At 38.7% G+C, this 17038-nt stretch overlaps 1 protein-coding gene across 1 annotated transcript in view; it reads right to left on the reverse strand.

Annotated features, from left to right (window-relative positions):
* Positions 1-6855, reverse strand: part of LOC119422393 (centrosomal protein of 95 kDa) — a 14597-nt gene extending 7742 nt beyond the window's left edge. Inside the window, exons 1-8 of the mRNA XM_037689758.1 lie at positions 6655-6855; positions 5895-6023; positions 4987-5094; positions 4707-4817; positions 4388-4499; positions 3110-3222; positions 2635-2825; positions 200-266 (exon numbers count right to left, since the gene is read on the reverse strand). Of these exons, the coding sequence (XP_037545686.1) occupies positions 200-266; positions 2635-2825; positions 3110-3222; positions 4388-4499; positions 4707-4817; positions 4987-5094; positions 5895-6023; positions 6655-6679 (856 nt within the window). The 5' untranslated portion in view covers positions 6680-6855. The remainder of the gene's footprint in view (positions 1-199; positions 267-2634; positions 2826-3109; positions 3223-4387; positions 4500-4706; positions 4818-4986; positions 5095-5894; positions 6024-6654) is intronic.
* Positions 6856-17038: the final 10183 nt, after the last annotated feature.

The following is a 17038-nucleotide window of genomic DNA, read 5'->3' on the forward strand; positions in this document are numbered from 1 at the left end:
ATATACACACACACACACACACACACTCAAATAAACTACTACCGTATTTACTACTTGTACTACCATTCCTACTTTGCGGTTTTCCACTTATCGCAGGTCTTCAGGGTACAGATCCTGTTATAAACGAAGGACTACTGTACTCCAATAACCTGACATGTTGTACACAACTCACTGGCATGCAGAATATATTTACACTCACCAGGTGATGAATGAGATGCAGGAGATGATATTCCATTAGTGAGAGTCTTAGATACCAGATTAGAGCTCTGTGGGGAAAAAAAAAAGTAGACGCATGAAGAAAAACAGCAAGAACTTAACATAAAACTAAACGTAAAGAAAGATGGTTTAAGTATCCATCCATTTTATTCCGCTTGTTCGTAGTTGAGTTGCTGAGGCAACAAAACCAAGGTGGGAACCCAGACCTCCATCTTTCCCAGTGACACTCCCCAAAGTGTCCCCAGGCCAACAAAGAAATATAATCCCTCCAGCTAGTTCTGGGTCCCTTCCCAGTGGTACGTGCCTAAGAAACCTACAGAGGGAGGCGTCCAAGAGACATCCTAATCAGAGGCGTGAACCGTGTCAGCTGACGGCTGTTGATACAGAGGAGCAGCGGCTCTACACCACAACAAAGCTCCTCTCCCCATCTCTAAGGCTAAGCCTGGTCACGCTACGGAGGAAGCTTGGACGATAATAAACTTCCTGAATTTGGATGACAAGTGGACAGAAGTTATGTTTACACAATGGCACCAGCCCTGCATTGACCTTTCCTCCCTGGCTCTTTATGAGAAAACCATTATCACTAAATAAATAAATTAATCCTTCCCTAAAACTGAACAGTCATGAAATCGCAAATCCTGATCTGTCGGTTGAGGCGACCGTCTAAAATGAAGCCCATCCTGTCGTAAAAACAAAAATCCCGAGAGTAACACGTTTTTATATCATCTTGATTACTGCAATGTGTTTCTTTTTAAGTCAGGCTTCTGTTGCTCGTTTTCAACTGGTTCAAAATACCGCAGCTCAATTTTTAACTGGTACATGCAAAATATAACTCAGTTCTTCAGTTCTGGCTTCCAGTTCACGTCAAAGATTCATTTAGAAGTTCTGCTGAACAGTTCTGCTGCCTCTTATCCTCCAAACTGCTGCAGCCACATGCACCGCAGATCCCTGCTTCGTCTTTATTGGTTCTAAGGACACGATGCACACTGAGCTTTTCTTGTTGCAGGTGCAAAACCCTGTAATGGTTTGCTGCTGCACATTAGGCAGGCTCCCCCACTTGCCGTTTTAAAATCTCATTTAAAAACACCTGTACTGTCTGGCCTTCAACCCAGTGTCAGAAAACTTTGTCCTCAGTGTGCTTTTACTTATTTTTCTATTTGTTTTGTTTCTTAGTTTAACTTCTGTAGATTATATTTAATCCACTGTCCTTGTTAGTTTCATTGTACAGTCCTTTGGTCGGCCTTGTTGCTGCGTTCCTAAGTGTTTTATAAATAAAGTGTCATGATAAGCTCAATTTAGCCACTTGTATCCAGTATATTGTTCTTTTTGCCATAATCCTTCATGACCAAAGGTGAAGGTTGGACCATAGACGAATCAGTAAGTATAACCTTTTATATAATCTAGCTCAAAAACTCTCTGAAAAGTTAACATTTTGGCTTTTATGAAGGTAAAAGTAGAAATAAGTAACAAAAAAGTTATTTTGTGTTCCATCAATCATAGATTTGAACCATAAGACTGGCTGTGCATCACATAATAAAGATCAGATGCGTATCAGGACCTGTTTGTGGAGGTCATGTCACAATAATTCTGTGTAAATGTGGCACTTCCTGCTGTCAGTCATTTCCTTATGAAGAGACGACAGACACGACATGTTAGAAACAAGTGCAGCTTTTTAACTGCACTCTTTACTTTAACCTCTAACAAAATTCTTCTTTCTTGAAATTACTGAGGTTGCGTCAGCATGAATTATCCTTCCTGTACTGGAATTACCTAAAAAAGGAAGTGTGTGTACACAGAAGAGAAACTAAGTATGCATCACTTTTTATCCAACAAAACTCTAACAGGAAATGTGTTTTAGTTGTTAGTGAAACATAAAAAAACTAGTTCCTCTGGTTTAAGCATGGAAATCAAGCAATGTCCAAACATAAAACAGTTTAAAACGTTGTTTAAGAACATGGTCATCAATGTGGGAAATAATGACTGTTACTACTGCTATTATCAATGTTGTTAACAATGAATTTATCAATTATTACTGCATTATGGTATATTGATGTAGAAAGAATTTTAACATGTTAAAAAATATTGATGCTTGATCATAATGGCATGCAAATATGAATGCATTGTACCAGTTATAGATATGGATATATAAAATACTAAAAACAAGAATGTTATAACCAAGTTACCATGAACAGTAAATTATTGGATGATTCTATAGATGTAAGAGTGGTGGGTGTAACAATAAGTTTATACTTCTACCCACTCCTTTGACCATGTAAATATACTTTACTACTGTTGTTGTTGTTTTTTCTGCTTGCTTTTGGTTTAAATTTATTTTCATTTTATATAACTTTGTTTATTCTTTTATTATACTACGTTCAATAAAGTTAAACTCAAATTTGTTTTAATAGCTTGGTCCACCTGTGTTGGGACAGGAGTGGTGCTCTCCTCTCCACGTCTTTCACTGAAGCCAGCAGTCGTGGGAAGATGGTTGGCAGGTGACGGGCCAGGACTGGGGGGGGCGTCGCACTGGTTGGGTGGCTGTAGTGGGATGGCTGTGTTCATCTGTGGATCATCCTTGCTGTCCAAACAACCGGAGGGGCTGACTTCATCTGATGTTTGAGAAGAGATAATCAATTCTGGATAAGACTAAATAAAGTTCAGTCATTATCAGGGCACATGACAACACACACAGTAAGTCCTTTGTCATGTGAACATTCAGTCTACAACAACTTTTCTTGTTTGAAATTTGCTCATGGATTTCCAATAAAACTACACATCAGCCCTAAAATGTTTCAGTTGAAAAACAAAGCAGGACCGAAGAAGAACCCTGTATTAGAATCACTGCCATTTTGTCAAAGCACCGTCATTATGAGCAGCACAGACGCAGTTCTACCTTCGTCTGTAAGCGTGAGCGCAGAAACTCTCTGCCCCATCAGCTCACTGGATGATCCGACCTCCTCAGCATTCAAGGAATGGAGAGAATGTTTATTGGATTGGACTGAAGATCTAAAAGACAAGAGAAAAACACAATGTATCACAGGTTCACACGTTATTAGGTATTCATAATACAAGTGTATCGAGTTGCTCTGTATTTATAGAAGACCTTCCATTATTATATTGTTGTTTAAATAGAAAGTTGCTGCACACCGATGAAGGGAAAGGTAAGAACAGCTGCAGCACAAATTACAGATTTTTTTTTTTTTTACTTTAGCTAAGCTGGTATCAGGACAGTCTCCTCAAAACAAAGCCATCTCCATTCAATACACACAAACTGTTTAAATCTTACCTGTAGCAGAACTGATTCACCAGGTCTACAGCTTGACCTTATAATTCATCTCTTCACTTTTATTAAGTGCCACATCATGTTATTTACATGTTGCCATTAAAATACTGATTAGTATTTCCAAAACAAACACATATAGTGCAAGTTATTTTTAATGGTTAAACATTTGTTTCGAGGATTTAACTCAAAACACACAACCAAGAAAACTCTACATAACAAAGTTGTACCTTTTTGGGGGGTCCACGAAAACACAAGGTTGTAAATTTTAACTAAAATTAGTTTTTTATTATATTCAACCCCCCCCCCCCCCCAAAAAAAAAAAAAAAAACCTAATCAGTCTTTGACATTTTAGTTTGCATTGTGTAATTTAATCTGAAAAAATTTGACTTATCCCATTTTAACACCAACTCTGAATCTAAAACTCAGGGAAATCTGAACTGGCTTGAATTTTTTTAGTGCACTTTGTTAGCCTTTAGTGTTTACACTGCTGCCAGGATGTGAGCAGGTTGTTGTGTCAACGTGACTGACACCCAGACCCACACTTCAACTCAGGTGTGCATCAGAGTCATGTGCTGCAAACCTGAAAGTCAGCTGTGCTTAGAGCCAAGAAAAGCCCATTAGGTAAATAAAAGTGCATTTCTCCTTCATTTTATTTTGCAATTTGAGAATATTCTGCCACAATCACTGTCAAAAAGCATTTTAAGATTCCTTTAAAGGGTTTAATTTTACAAGCACGTGGTTTAGCTGTATGAAACTCCTGCTGTGGGCCATAAGACCCCATAGTTGATCACAAACGGGAGACGTTTTGCAATAACACCAACAAAGATCTATGTTTCATAAAGTAATTTTCCATTTCTTAATGTGTCTGGAGTATAGAGGAGTTCTTACTCTACACTGGGTGATCCAGATGTTCCTGGCAAGTTTGCTTCCGTCTGCTTTGTGGCAACAACATCTGTGGTTTTAACAGGTTCATCCTGATTCAGAGGGTCACTTAATTCATCTGAAAACAAGAACACATCTGACTCAGAGGAAGAGATTCAAACAGCTGTTTATAATCATGTGGTTTCAGGGATAATAAAGATAAAAATTATTTTTTTTGTTATAAATCATAATGTAAAACTGTTATGAAGATTTAGTGTGACTGATGAAGACAAAATGTCTTTATAAATGTTCAAATGTGTTATTGGTTGACAGAAATTCTGCTTACCGCTGTTTTGCGAGTCCTCGTTTATCTCCTCATTGAGGTATTCCAAGAGGCCATCAAAAATTTCCAGAAGGTTCTTGATAGACTCTTTATCTCCCCTAACAACATTTTCGCCTGCAAATAGTCATGCTTTGAATTATACTTCTTTAAAATGTACTTCTTGTATTTCTACATACTCACTCAGGAGATAAATAACTTATCCCAAGAGAAAGAAAAGCAGATATTCAAATTTTACTAAAATAAATAAACCCACTACTGTTAGAAATTAAAGGTATTTCTCTACCTGTAATGTGTGAGAGGCTGATCTGGAGGTAATCCAAAGACAGGGAATCAATCACAGACTGAACATTATGAACATCGTCCTCTTGACTGCGTGGTGCTGCAATATAATCTAAAAACAAACAAACAAAAAAACAACACATAAATGTAGACAAAGCTTTTGAAATTGAGATCAGTGAACCAGTAAAACACCAGAAGATAAACTTATAAGAACATCTCACATTTAATTGAACTTTTTCTTGAAATAAAGCAACGTTATTCAACTACATTGCTAAGGGGGCCAAAATTACTGACAGCCAAGACTCAGGGGCCAGACATCCAGCAATTATTGTCATTAAGTAAGTTTGTTTTAAGTTTTTAATTTAGTTTTATTTAAAAATGAACCCATCGGTGGGCCGAACTGAGCTCACTAGTGGGCCTGAGTTGGCCACTGGGCCACCAGTTGAACAGCACTAAAATAAAAACTAAAAAGAAAAACAGGTTTCTCAGTAGCATGTTTGTTCTTGAGAAGCATTCCTGACATACTAAAAACACTTTGGCACTTATAAGCTCAGCTAAAGGCTTGCTGCTTGTTACCTTTCAGTGTTGGTAGCCAATGATTAGAAATTTAATTTAAGACAACAAATTACTCTCAAATGTATTTTCTTTGCATATTGGGCTTCATTCATATCTAACACAAATTAAAAGCAAATTATCAGCATTAAGAAGCTGAAGTGTATTTGGCACTAACTAATTAGCTAGTCAGTCAGATACTTCTGTCTATTTTCTCTGAATGGTTATTATTTGACTTCTTTTTCCAGTAGTCCTGAAGAGAAAGGCAGGGTACACACTTGTACAGCCAGGCACATATGCAAACACACTAGCCATTTATCACCTAGTCATGCTGGACCACAGAGGAGTTCTTGTTCTTACCTGGAACCTTCTCTCCTAAGATGTTTTCATACAAAGCAATGAAAACATCTGCATTACTGTCTGCCAGTTTCCTCAGCCTCAAATTTATGTGACACCTGCTGAGTAGATCATTGGCCACATCAACCCAATCTGTGGAGGAACAACAAATCAGCTAAATCATGTTTATGAAACTCTTTAATGGAGAATCAGAACAATTGCTTCAAACTATATCGTGAAGCTTCAGTTTCTGTAATATATCTAATAGCTGACACATTTATGTAGCATGATTGCTCGTTTAATTTAAACTTTAAAATAAATGAATGTGGCACGTGAAGGGAATCAGTTATTATTATTAAACGACAGGGAAACGTCAGTTTTATGTCACCGACACTTTACTGCTGTTTCAGTGTCTCAGTTTAGTTGTAGTTGGTGGCATTTATTGGTCCTAAAACATATCTCTGTCCATAAATTCGAGATAGTTAAACAGAAGCAGACATTTGGCTGGTTTAAACCCAAGAGCCACACCAATGTTTTGCTGAAACTTTTTATCGGTTCAGTTACCTCGAAAGAAGCGAGCTAACGTTGCTAATGTTTGCTAACAGGAACATTAACAGAGACGGGTAAATAAAAGGCCTACAAACATCAAACAACTAATGTATACACATTATGAAGGTGCACGTATCTGGTTCAGTAAAAGCCACGGAAGAACGAAACCGAGCAAGAAACTTTAGCTGTAGGTCAGATACGTGTCGTTAGCTTTCACTCGGACGAGTTGACTTACTTCTTTCTCCCTCCTGGGTTCCCATGAAACAAGGCAGACGGAGAACAAAATGTGCAGAATAACTAATAAAAAGTTTTTTAAAAAGAGTATTTTAAAATCCTGAATCAAAATACTGGTCCGAACATTTTGTGTCAGTATTGTTGTAGTTTAACGAGGAAGGAAATAGCAGTTCACATTTAAAACTGAGGTCCTGTTTGATTGGACGGTAGCTCGTTCATTGTTTGCGGAAGTGGATCAGGATTGGTTACCTCCCCCTGGTGGTGACTTGAAGTATTACATGGACATCCGGTGGTGACTCCTACATGTTACTGCTCCCTAGTGGTATAAACGAGTATCACATACGAGTTTTCAATTTTATGAAGTAAAACATTTTTTTCAAAATTAATAATTGATCCACTAGTAAGTACACTGAACTTCGCAAAATAGTAAAAAATTAAAAAAAGTAATGAGCACATTCAATTCAGTATATTTATATAGCTCCAAGTCACAAAAGAAGTAATCTCAGAAGACAATGAAAAACCATAACAAGAAGCCTCTTAAACTTATTTATTTGCAGAATATTTAATACATACCAGCAAAGTGTAAGAAATAACAAAATAAGATGAATAGAGCATTTCTGTCATGTATGTATTGAAGGTGTGTAAAAATTCTTAGGTACAAGATCAAATCTCCCAAATGCTTTGTGACGAGGTATTTTCGTTTCTTTTTACTGTGATTCTCAAAGTCCACAAGTATGTTTTTAAGTCACATGAAGAAAAAGGCTTGTCATCTTTGAGGCCTAGAGATTTCTGGAATAGATGCATGTGTAGAAACTTTATTTTCTGGCACATTTTGTTTTTTTATGTAAACTGATAGAGGTACAAAAAACCCTCAATTGTTAGAACTATAGGGCAGCACGGTGGCGCAACTGGTAGAGCTGCTGCCTCTCAGCGAGCAGGTTACCCGGCTCAAATCCGCTTCCAGGGGCCATTCTGGGTAGAGTTTGCATGTTCTCTCGTGCATGTGAGGGTTTTCTCCGGATACTCTGGTTTCCTCCCACAGACCAAAAACATGCATGTTAGGCTGATTGGTAACTCTAAATTGCCCCTAGGTGTGAGCGACTGAGTGAATGTTCGTTTGTCTCGTTTGTCTCTATGTGGTACTGTGATGGACTTGAAATTTGTCCAGAGTGTACCTCACCCCTCACACAGTGACTGCTGGACATGGGCACTCGCGACACCCGTGACCCAAAAATGGAAGCAGTGGGTAAAGATAATGGATGGATCTTAGAGATATTAATATGTATATAAATACATATTCCATATATTTAACAATGGAGTTTTTTTGTGTGACTCCTGTCATATTTTTAAATATTTTTTGTCATGAGAAATGTGATTTGAAATTGAATACCAACAATAGAAAAACAGAACAATTTACATCAATGTTATAATCCCACATTTATCTGTCTGACAAAATCCAACATTTCACAGACACAAAGTGGGGTTTCTGGAGTTTTGTTTGATGAAGAGAGAAACATTTTTCTCGCAGATCCAAAAGTCACGACGATGGCATGGTGTATCATTCCAGCTTTTTTCTTGTTCATGAAACCTTGTCTCTACACATTCTTCTTTACCGAGACCAAAATTATCATTGGGTTCTCCAGAGCCCCAGTAGCTGAAAACACACACACACACGCACGCACGCACGCACGCACGCACACACACACACACACACACACACACAATTAAATACCTATCTTTAAATACAAATACGAAATAATAACAATAAATGTTTGGAAGAATATATTCATCTTGACACTTTTTGACCATAATGTGAGTTCATCAAAGTGAAACCGTACTGGATCGGTTGAGGCCCGTGTTAACGACCGCCACCGATGCTGTTGACACACAGGGTGCCGGCGGAAATTGTGCTACTGTTAGTCGAAGACCATGAGGAGGGAAACGTGTCAGGAGACAGAGGGAGAAGAGGAAAGCCTAGAATGTAGGACTGAGGGTTGCAACTCTAAATGTGGGGACAATGACAGGCAAAGGTAGAGAGCTGGCTGACATGATGCAGAGAAGGAAGGTACTGTAGATGTTTTATGTGTCCAAGAGACCAAGTGGAAGGGCAGCAAGGCTTGCAACATTGGAGCAGGGTTCAAGCTGTTTTACCATGGTGTGGATAGGAAGAGAAACGGAGTAGGGGTGAACCTGAAGGAGGAGTTGGCAAAAAATGTAGTAGAGGTGAAAAGAGTGTCAGAAAGGTTGATGAGTTTGAAGGTAGAAGTAAAAGGTCTGATGCTAAACATTGGCAGTGGTGCGCCACATGTTGGATGTGATGGGGAGGAGAAAGATATATTTTGGAAGGATCTGGATGAAGTGATAGAGTATGCCCAGGGAGGAAAGAGTGGTGATCGGAACAGACCTGCCAGAATGGACATATTGGTGAAGGAAACAGAAGGGATGAGGAAGTGATGGGTAGGTTTGGTGTCAAAGAAAGAAACCAGGAAAGGAAGGACAGATGAGTGAGAGAAGAGTGGAGGAAGGAGTACACAGGTCGACTACATTCTGTATAGAAGAGGAAACCTGAGGGAGATTGGAGACTATAAGGTTGTGGCAGGGGAGAGCGTGGCCAGACAGCATCAGATGGTTGTGTGTAGAATGACTGTTGTTGTGAAGAAGAGAAAAATAGTAAAATCAGAGAAGAGGACCAAATGGTGGAAGATGAAGAAGGAAGAATGTTGTGAGAAATTCAGAGAGAAGCTGTTAAAAGGTCTGGGTGGTAAGAAAGTGCTTCCAAATAACTGGGTTACTATAGCAAAAGTAATTAGAGAGACAGGTAGGAAGGTAATTGGTGTGTCATTTGGACAGAAAATAGATGATAAGGAAACCTGGTGGTGGAATAGTGAAGTGCAGGAAGCTGTTCAAAGAAAGAGGTGAGCCAAGAAGAAATATGACAGTGAGAGGACTGAAGAGAGGAGACAGGAATATAAGGAGATGGGACGCAAAGCAAAGAAGGAGGTGGCTAAGGCAAAGCAGAAGACATGATGAGTTGTATGGGAGGCTGGACACTGAAGAGGGCGAAAAGGACTTGTACCAATTGGCAAGACAGAGGAATCAGGCTGGAAAGGATGTGCAGCAGGTTAGGCTTATTAAAGATAGGAATGATAATGTTCTAACAAGTGAGGAGAGTGTGACAGGAAAATGGAAGGAGTACTTTGAGGAGCTAATGATTGAAGAGAAAAAAAGAGAAAGAAGAGTAGAGCTCATAGAAACTGTGGCCCATGAAGTGGGAAAGATGAGTAAGGTTGAAGTCCAGAAAGCTCTGAAAAGAATGAAGAAGGGGAAGATAGTAGAAATTGATGTCAGTGGAGGTGGAGGTTTGGAAATGTCTTGAAGAGATGACAGTGAGTTTTTTGACCCAAATATTCAACGGCACATTTCAGGGTGAGAAAATGCCTGAAGAATGGAGAAGAAGTGTGCTGGTGCCCATTTTTAAGAACAAGGGTGATGTACAGAGTTGTAATAACTACAGGAAATTAAGTTGATGAGCCACACGATAAAGATCTTGTGGAAGCAAGACTTAGACAAGAGGTGACTATCTGTGGGCAGCAGTATGGTTTCATGCCAAGAAAGAGCACCACAGATGCCATCTTTCTTTGATGATGCTGATGGAGAAGTACAGAGAGGGTCAAAAAGAACTCTATTGTGTCTATGTGGATTTAGAAAAAGCATATGACAGGGTGACTAGGGAAGAGGTGTGGTTTTGCACAAGAAAATCTGGAGTGACAGAGAAGTATTAGACCGGTACAGGACATGTATGAGGACAGCAGGACAGTGGTGAGATGTGCTGTAGGAGTGACATATAGCTTCAAGGTGGAGGTGGGATTGCATCAAGGATCAGCTCTGAGCCACTTCTTGTTTGCTCTGGTGATGGACCGACTAACTGATGAGGTCAAGCAGGAATTCCCATGGACTATGATGTTTGCAGATGACATTGTGATCTGTGGTGAGAACAGGAAACAAGCGGAAGAGAACTTGGAGAGGTGCAATTATGCACTTGAAAGAAGAGGAATGAAAGTCAGCCGTAGTAAGACAGAGTACATGTGTGTGAATGACAGGGAGGCTGGTGGAACAGTGAGGCTTCAAGGAGCAGAGATCACAAAGGTGCAGGACTTCAAGTACTTGGGGTCCACTGTCCAGGAAAATGGGGAGTGTGATAAAGAGGTGAAAAAGAGAGTCCAGGCATGGTAGAGTGGATGGAGAAAAGTTTCAGGAGTGATTTGTGACAAAAGGGTGTCAGCAAAAGTCAAAGGAAAAGTATACAAGACAGTGGTGAGACCAGCTACTACATGTTGTATGGTCTGGAGACAGTGGCATTGACAAAAAGACATGAGAAAGAACAGGAAGTGGCAGAAATTAAGATGTTGAAGTTCTCCTCAGGAGTTACAAGGATGGATAAGATTAGTAATGAGATCATCAGAGGTACAGCACAGGTTGAACACCTGGGAGAGGCCAGACTGAGATTGTTTGGCCATGTCCAAAGGAGGAACTGTTGGCATATTGGTAGAAAGATGTTAGAAATGCATCTGCCAGCAAAAGACAAAGAGGAAGGCCAAAGAGAAGATATAGAGTCAGAGTCTCTCTATTTGTCATTTGCACCACATGTGGTACATGTGGTGGAACAAAATTGCTTAAACAGGGTCCCAGTTACATCAAACAATAACATGTAAAAGAAAAACAGTAATAAGATTGTTAATGCTAACATTAACTATAAATACACTAAGCACTATAACATAAAAACAATCTGCCGAAAAGCAGCACGAATGAGTCTGTGTGAGCAGATGAGCACAAATGAACACAGCAACATGAACAGATCAGCAGCAACATTGAAACAGATCAGCAGCAACATGATATGATTTTTCACAGTGATTATTCTGGTTAGAGATTCATGAGTCTAACAGCCTTCTAACAGAAGCTGTTCCTCAGTCTAGTGGTTCTACACTTAATGCTCCTCAACCTCCTTCCTGAGGGGAGCGGGGCAAAAAGTGTGTGTGCTGGGTGAGTGAGGTCCTTCATGATGCAGGTGACCCTTTTCCTGCATCTAGAGGTGTAGATGTCTGTGATGGTGGGGAGACTGACTCCAACAGAAAAACATATATGGATGCAATCAGAGAGGACATGCAGTTGGAGTGAGCGAGGACAGAGGATGCAGAGAACAGAGTGAGATGGAAGAGGATGACTCACTGTGGCGACCCCCGAAGAGGGAAAAGCCGAAAGAAGAAGACAAAGAAGAAGAAGAAGATTCATCTTGACACACTTTTATGCACAACTAAACACAGAACAAATTACATGAAGAAAATGTTAATTGCAATATATATTATCATATGAATCAATTCACAAGACTTAATTCAAGAATTATTAATAATAATTAATTAAGAGTTAATTTAGAGTTAATTAAGAATGAACAATAATTAATTCACAGGAGTTTCAAGTACCAACAAAAGTAAAACACCTGTCAGTCATAGGAGTCCCATCTACCCATGTCCACTTGTCTGTCCTTGCTGTGTAACTTAGTCCAATCCACGTTTGCCTTTGAAACTGTCTCATAAAATTCTTACGAAAAGATGGGAGACATTATTGCATTTATTATTTTTTTTATACATTTTTTTGCACAATAATACACTTTCACACAGTTACATAAGCACTTGTACCTGTTCTTCTTTGGTGTTTATGATCACCAGATCTGCACCTCTTTGCTGACAGTCCTCTTGACTCTTATTCCAGGTTTTTTGGCTGGATGAAATGTAATAGAAACTTGGATGGAAATACACCCATCCTTGTTGAAAATACTGTTCTGTTACAAAAAGAAGAAGAAAAAAAAATCTTAATATTTCAGGAATTTTCAATGAAACACACTTAAAGTTCCCAACTTTTATTCCCTCTTTCTCTCACATGATCCTCAGTAGCTTGTAAAGAAAAGCAATGAAAGCAAAATAGAATCAAGTAATAAAATATTACTTTGCTTGGAGGGTAAATACTTGAAGTTGTAGGTTATATTGTCAAGATTTATTTTTTTACATTTATTTGACATGCTTTGTGTAGTGCCAGAACCTAAATATTTAGGTCAAAGGTGTCATGTAAAGAATGCTTTCCTTCCTCTCACTTACCTATTGTCATATTTTTGCAAACAGTCTGAAGACCTGACGTCGGAGTGTCTGAAAATGTAGAAACACTCGTCAACCATCCTTTAAAAACAAATACCTTCTATGGACAGGTCGCAAGTCCATCACAAGGACACAGAGACAAATGAGACAAACAACCATTCACTCTCTCACTCACACCTAGGAACAATTTAGAGTTACCAATCAGCCTAACATGCATGTTTTTGGTCTGCGGGAGGAAACCGGAGAAAACCCACACATGCACGGAGAGAACATGCAAACTCCACCGAGAAAGGCCCCTGGACCGGGATTTGAACCGAGGCAACCTGCTCACTGAGAGGCAGCAGCTCTACCAACTGCGCCACCGTGCTGCGCACAGAAAGACCAATGACCCAAAAAGTATTTTTAATTAACAAAACTGGACTGATGACGAGTTTACAGCAGACACAAGGACGAACACATCGGCAACAACAGGATGACAATGTCAAAAGGAAAGACTGAGAAAAGAGTTTGAGGATCACACAATGTGATGTGGTGTGACAAAAAGAGAAGGAAAACAAAACTATGCAACAAAACAGGAAATAAAGATGACACAACAGAATTGAAACAAATAATGTGAAACAACTGCACAAGTAATTTGAGGGTATTGCTACTAAATTTGACAACAGCTTTGATAAGTCAGTCCGATCAAATCGAAGAGCTGTTCATACTTTTCAATAAATAAAATAAATAAATAAAGGATTGCAGAAACAAAGTTGCTGTAGCTGCAACTCTGGAGGCAAATTGAAACACATCCTGGTTTAATAGCAGTGAAAAACATCTACTCACACAGAACGAGGCGCAAAGAAACGTTGGCAAGAACTTGCAGGACACACAGGAGTCCAAACCCAACAGCAACCCCTCGGATCAGTTTTTCACCTGCATGAATGAAACAAACAAACAGAAAAACCAAAGAACCATTCACTTTTCTCTTCACACAGACTTTTATTCATTTCTGGGTGTGGCTGTTCAAACTATAACCCGAGAAACTCACCGAGATAAAACATTTAAACAAAGTTTGTTTGAGAAAATTTGATGAATATTAAATAATAAAGAACCCTAATTGCAATTAATTATGTTACTTTATTAATAATGTAACCAGATATTTGCAATAAGCAGAAATCAAAATGTTAGATTATGAGTTTTACAGCTGAAGAGAGAATTTACTTGCAACAGGATGCACCTCTTGTTTGTCAGAACCATTTCTGGTCGATGCCTCAGGTACATTAATATAATCCATGTTAATCTCAGCTCCCTGTCTGTGAACAGCTCTTGCCATCTTATCCTCAGAAGACACAAAAAGACAGGATGTTTGTGTTCTGATGTCTGCTCAATAATCCAGGTAGGCCCATAGAGAAATCTAAGGGGGAGTCAGGTCCTCTCAGCCACTGCTTCTTGTCTTTATAGCTGCTGCAAACCCGCCTCCACCTGGAGACGTCAGCCCTACATGCAAACACCGTGCATTACTTACACTGGAGAGGTACTTTCAAAATAAAAGCTGATATGCGACTCCTGTTGGGTACATAAATGTTAGCAGTCGAAGCTGTAAGGACCAACATTCCTCCTCAGCTGTTTCCACACAAAGATTTAATCCCGCTCAAATCCAAAGAGTAGAGATCTTTTTGTGTTGGTAAATTGAATAAATGAAATAATAATATAATAATAATAAAAACTCCAATATGGATTTCATATTTTGACTAGATGGTTGATGTCATTCTTGCTGGTCTTTGTTGAAAATCTATTTTTAATGTCTGCATGTGAATAGAGCCATGCTACTTTGATTTTTGTCACTGTTTATCGGGTTTATCCCGATATGCAAAGCATCGCACTTCAGTGCGATGCTTTGCATATCGGGATAAACCCACTAAGCAACAGCCTTAAAGGGCGAAGCCTATACGAAATAGAACTCATTGCAACTCTGACAGCCCTGTTTACATTATCCTATATCATCTAGTGCAGGGGTGTCAAACGCATTTTCATTTTGAGCCACATCAAGCTCATGAATGTCCTCAAAAGGCCAGACATGGCAGAATATATTGATAAAACTACCGCTTAACAAACTGGTAAAATATAACTTTCTCTGCATTTGATGACTACTTCTAAAAATTAAATAATTTATGTATGAGTAATTTGGCATTATAAACATAAAAACTGATTTGATTTGACTGATAAAGTAATATTGAAGCACACAACTGTTATCTTTAAGTTCTGTTTTTGTGACCCTCTAGGAAGTAGAGAGCCACAGAAATGGTTATGGCTGGCCGGATTTGGCCCATAGGCCATGGAGTTTTTTAAATATTGTAAATTAACAATTACTTGAAACCACATAAAATGGTTTAAAAAAAGAAATTTAAGGTTGAATAATTAGTTCTTAAACTATGTAAATGCATGCAATAAATTGCAAAAGTTGAAGTTAAAGTATTAAATAGAATCATATTGAAATAATTACTAAAAAAAATTCAATTCCGCTTACGGAGCCTCTAGTGGCCCCAGGGCCTTAAGCAGTTTACTTATGCCTTGGGCTAGCCCTGGTTAAGAACCACTTAGAGATGTCAAGGTCAACAGCTTCAGATATTTTTACAAGACATTCCAGGAAACAGGAGCAGAGTAGGAGAAGGCCTTTTTGCCTAGTTCACTCGCATTGAGGGAACACTGCATGTAATAATGTCCTGAGAGTGCACGCTGTAGCTGCACTCACACAATGTAATGTAGGAGAAGATGTATGAAGGCAGCAGACCAAGAAATTATTTAAAGATGAAAATGTACCAGTGAGTCTGTGTGAAGTTAATGATGTCCAGTTAACCAGTGAATACAAGGTTCAATGGTGGGTACGATAACAGCCAGTTATGAATCTTAGCGCACCGTGATAGACAGAATACAACATCTGCAGGGTGATTGTACATATAAACATATGAAGAAGTCACTGTCATACCTCCTAAGGTCAATGTTTGCATAAACAAGTTAAAATAATAGTCAGCTTAGATTTAAATTTAAGTATCATTATTATGAACAGAGAAGGAAAATTTCCACCTTGGTGGACAGTAAAGTTTTATCTTATCTTTTCTTATATTTTCTTAATAAGCAAATAATATGAAAAAATAAAATCAAACAAAAAACGAAGTAAATTTATACATATCTTTCATTCATTCAACCTTTATTTAGACAGGTAAATCCCATTGAGCCTCGAGGACTCATTTACAAAAGAGACCTGATTTCAACAAAGAATGACAACAATGGACAACAGCGACAACAATAAACAGCCACAAAAAAGTCATATAGATTTTTTTATTTTTATTTAACAAATAGGATGGCTAAAAAAAGAAAAGCAACATAAAAACAGCTAGATTCTAAGGTAAATGTAAAAATCTCAAAACAGGATATCTATAATATAATAATAATAATAAATATATATATAATAATATCTATAATCTATAATATCTACCAAAATAATTTGAGAGGGGGCTATTTTATTTTGGTGAGATGATAATAGAGTTTGAGGTTTTTTTTAACACTGTCCAATGAAAGTTTTATCATCTGGAGTTCTTGTTTGAATACCAACCATAATGGCTTAGATCTGCCATATCTGCATTTACTTTGCAATACTTTGCAGTTTGTTTTTCGCAGACTCACTCTATCATGGTTTTTCAAAGTAAGATTGGACATGACACACAGTTGGCTGATTGATAGATGAGCCACACAATTGGCATGGAATTTTTTAATTTCATTATTTTCATTTATTTATACAGGTAGTCTCATTGAGCCAAGATAACTCATTTTCAAGAGAGACCTGTTTAGGGAGCAGATGGGGGGTTAAGGGCCTTGCTCATGGGCCATGGGACGAATGAGGGTAGGGGCAAATGTGGGTGCTTCACCTACCCCACCCACATTTTTTATGTTGCCGGTATCGGGGCGTGAACCGGCAATCTTCCAATCACAGGCCCACCTCTCTAACCTCTGCGCCACCACTCCCCATTTAGCACCTGTGCACACAGCCAGCCCAAGCTGCAGGAGAAGCAGCTGATCAGTTGATCTCGCTCAGTTGGAAAAATGGGCGTGGTCAAGAGCCGGCAGGTGGCAGAGTGCAGCTGAAGCAGAAAGCTGAGATCTTGTCATTCTGTGCTCTTTTAAAGTGTTAAGAGCTTAGAAATATTGTTTAGAATATTTATTGCATGAGTGTGGGAAGGATTTTGAATGCTTATATAT

This window comes from Nematolebias whitei, chromosome 16, assembly GCF_014905685.2.
Source record: "Nematolebias whitei isolate Nwh7 chromosome 16, NemWhi1, whole genome shotgun sequence".
Lineage (NCBI taxonomy): Eukaryota > Metazoa > Chordata > Actinopteri > Cyprinodontiformes > Rivulidae > Nematolebias > Nematolebias whitei.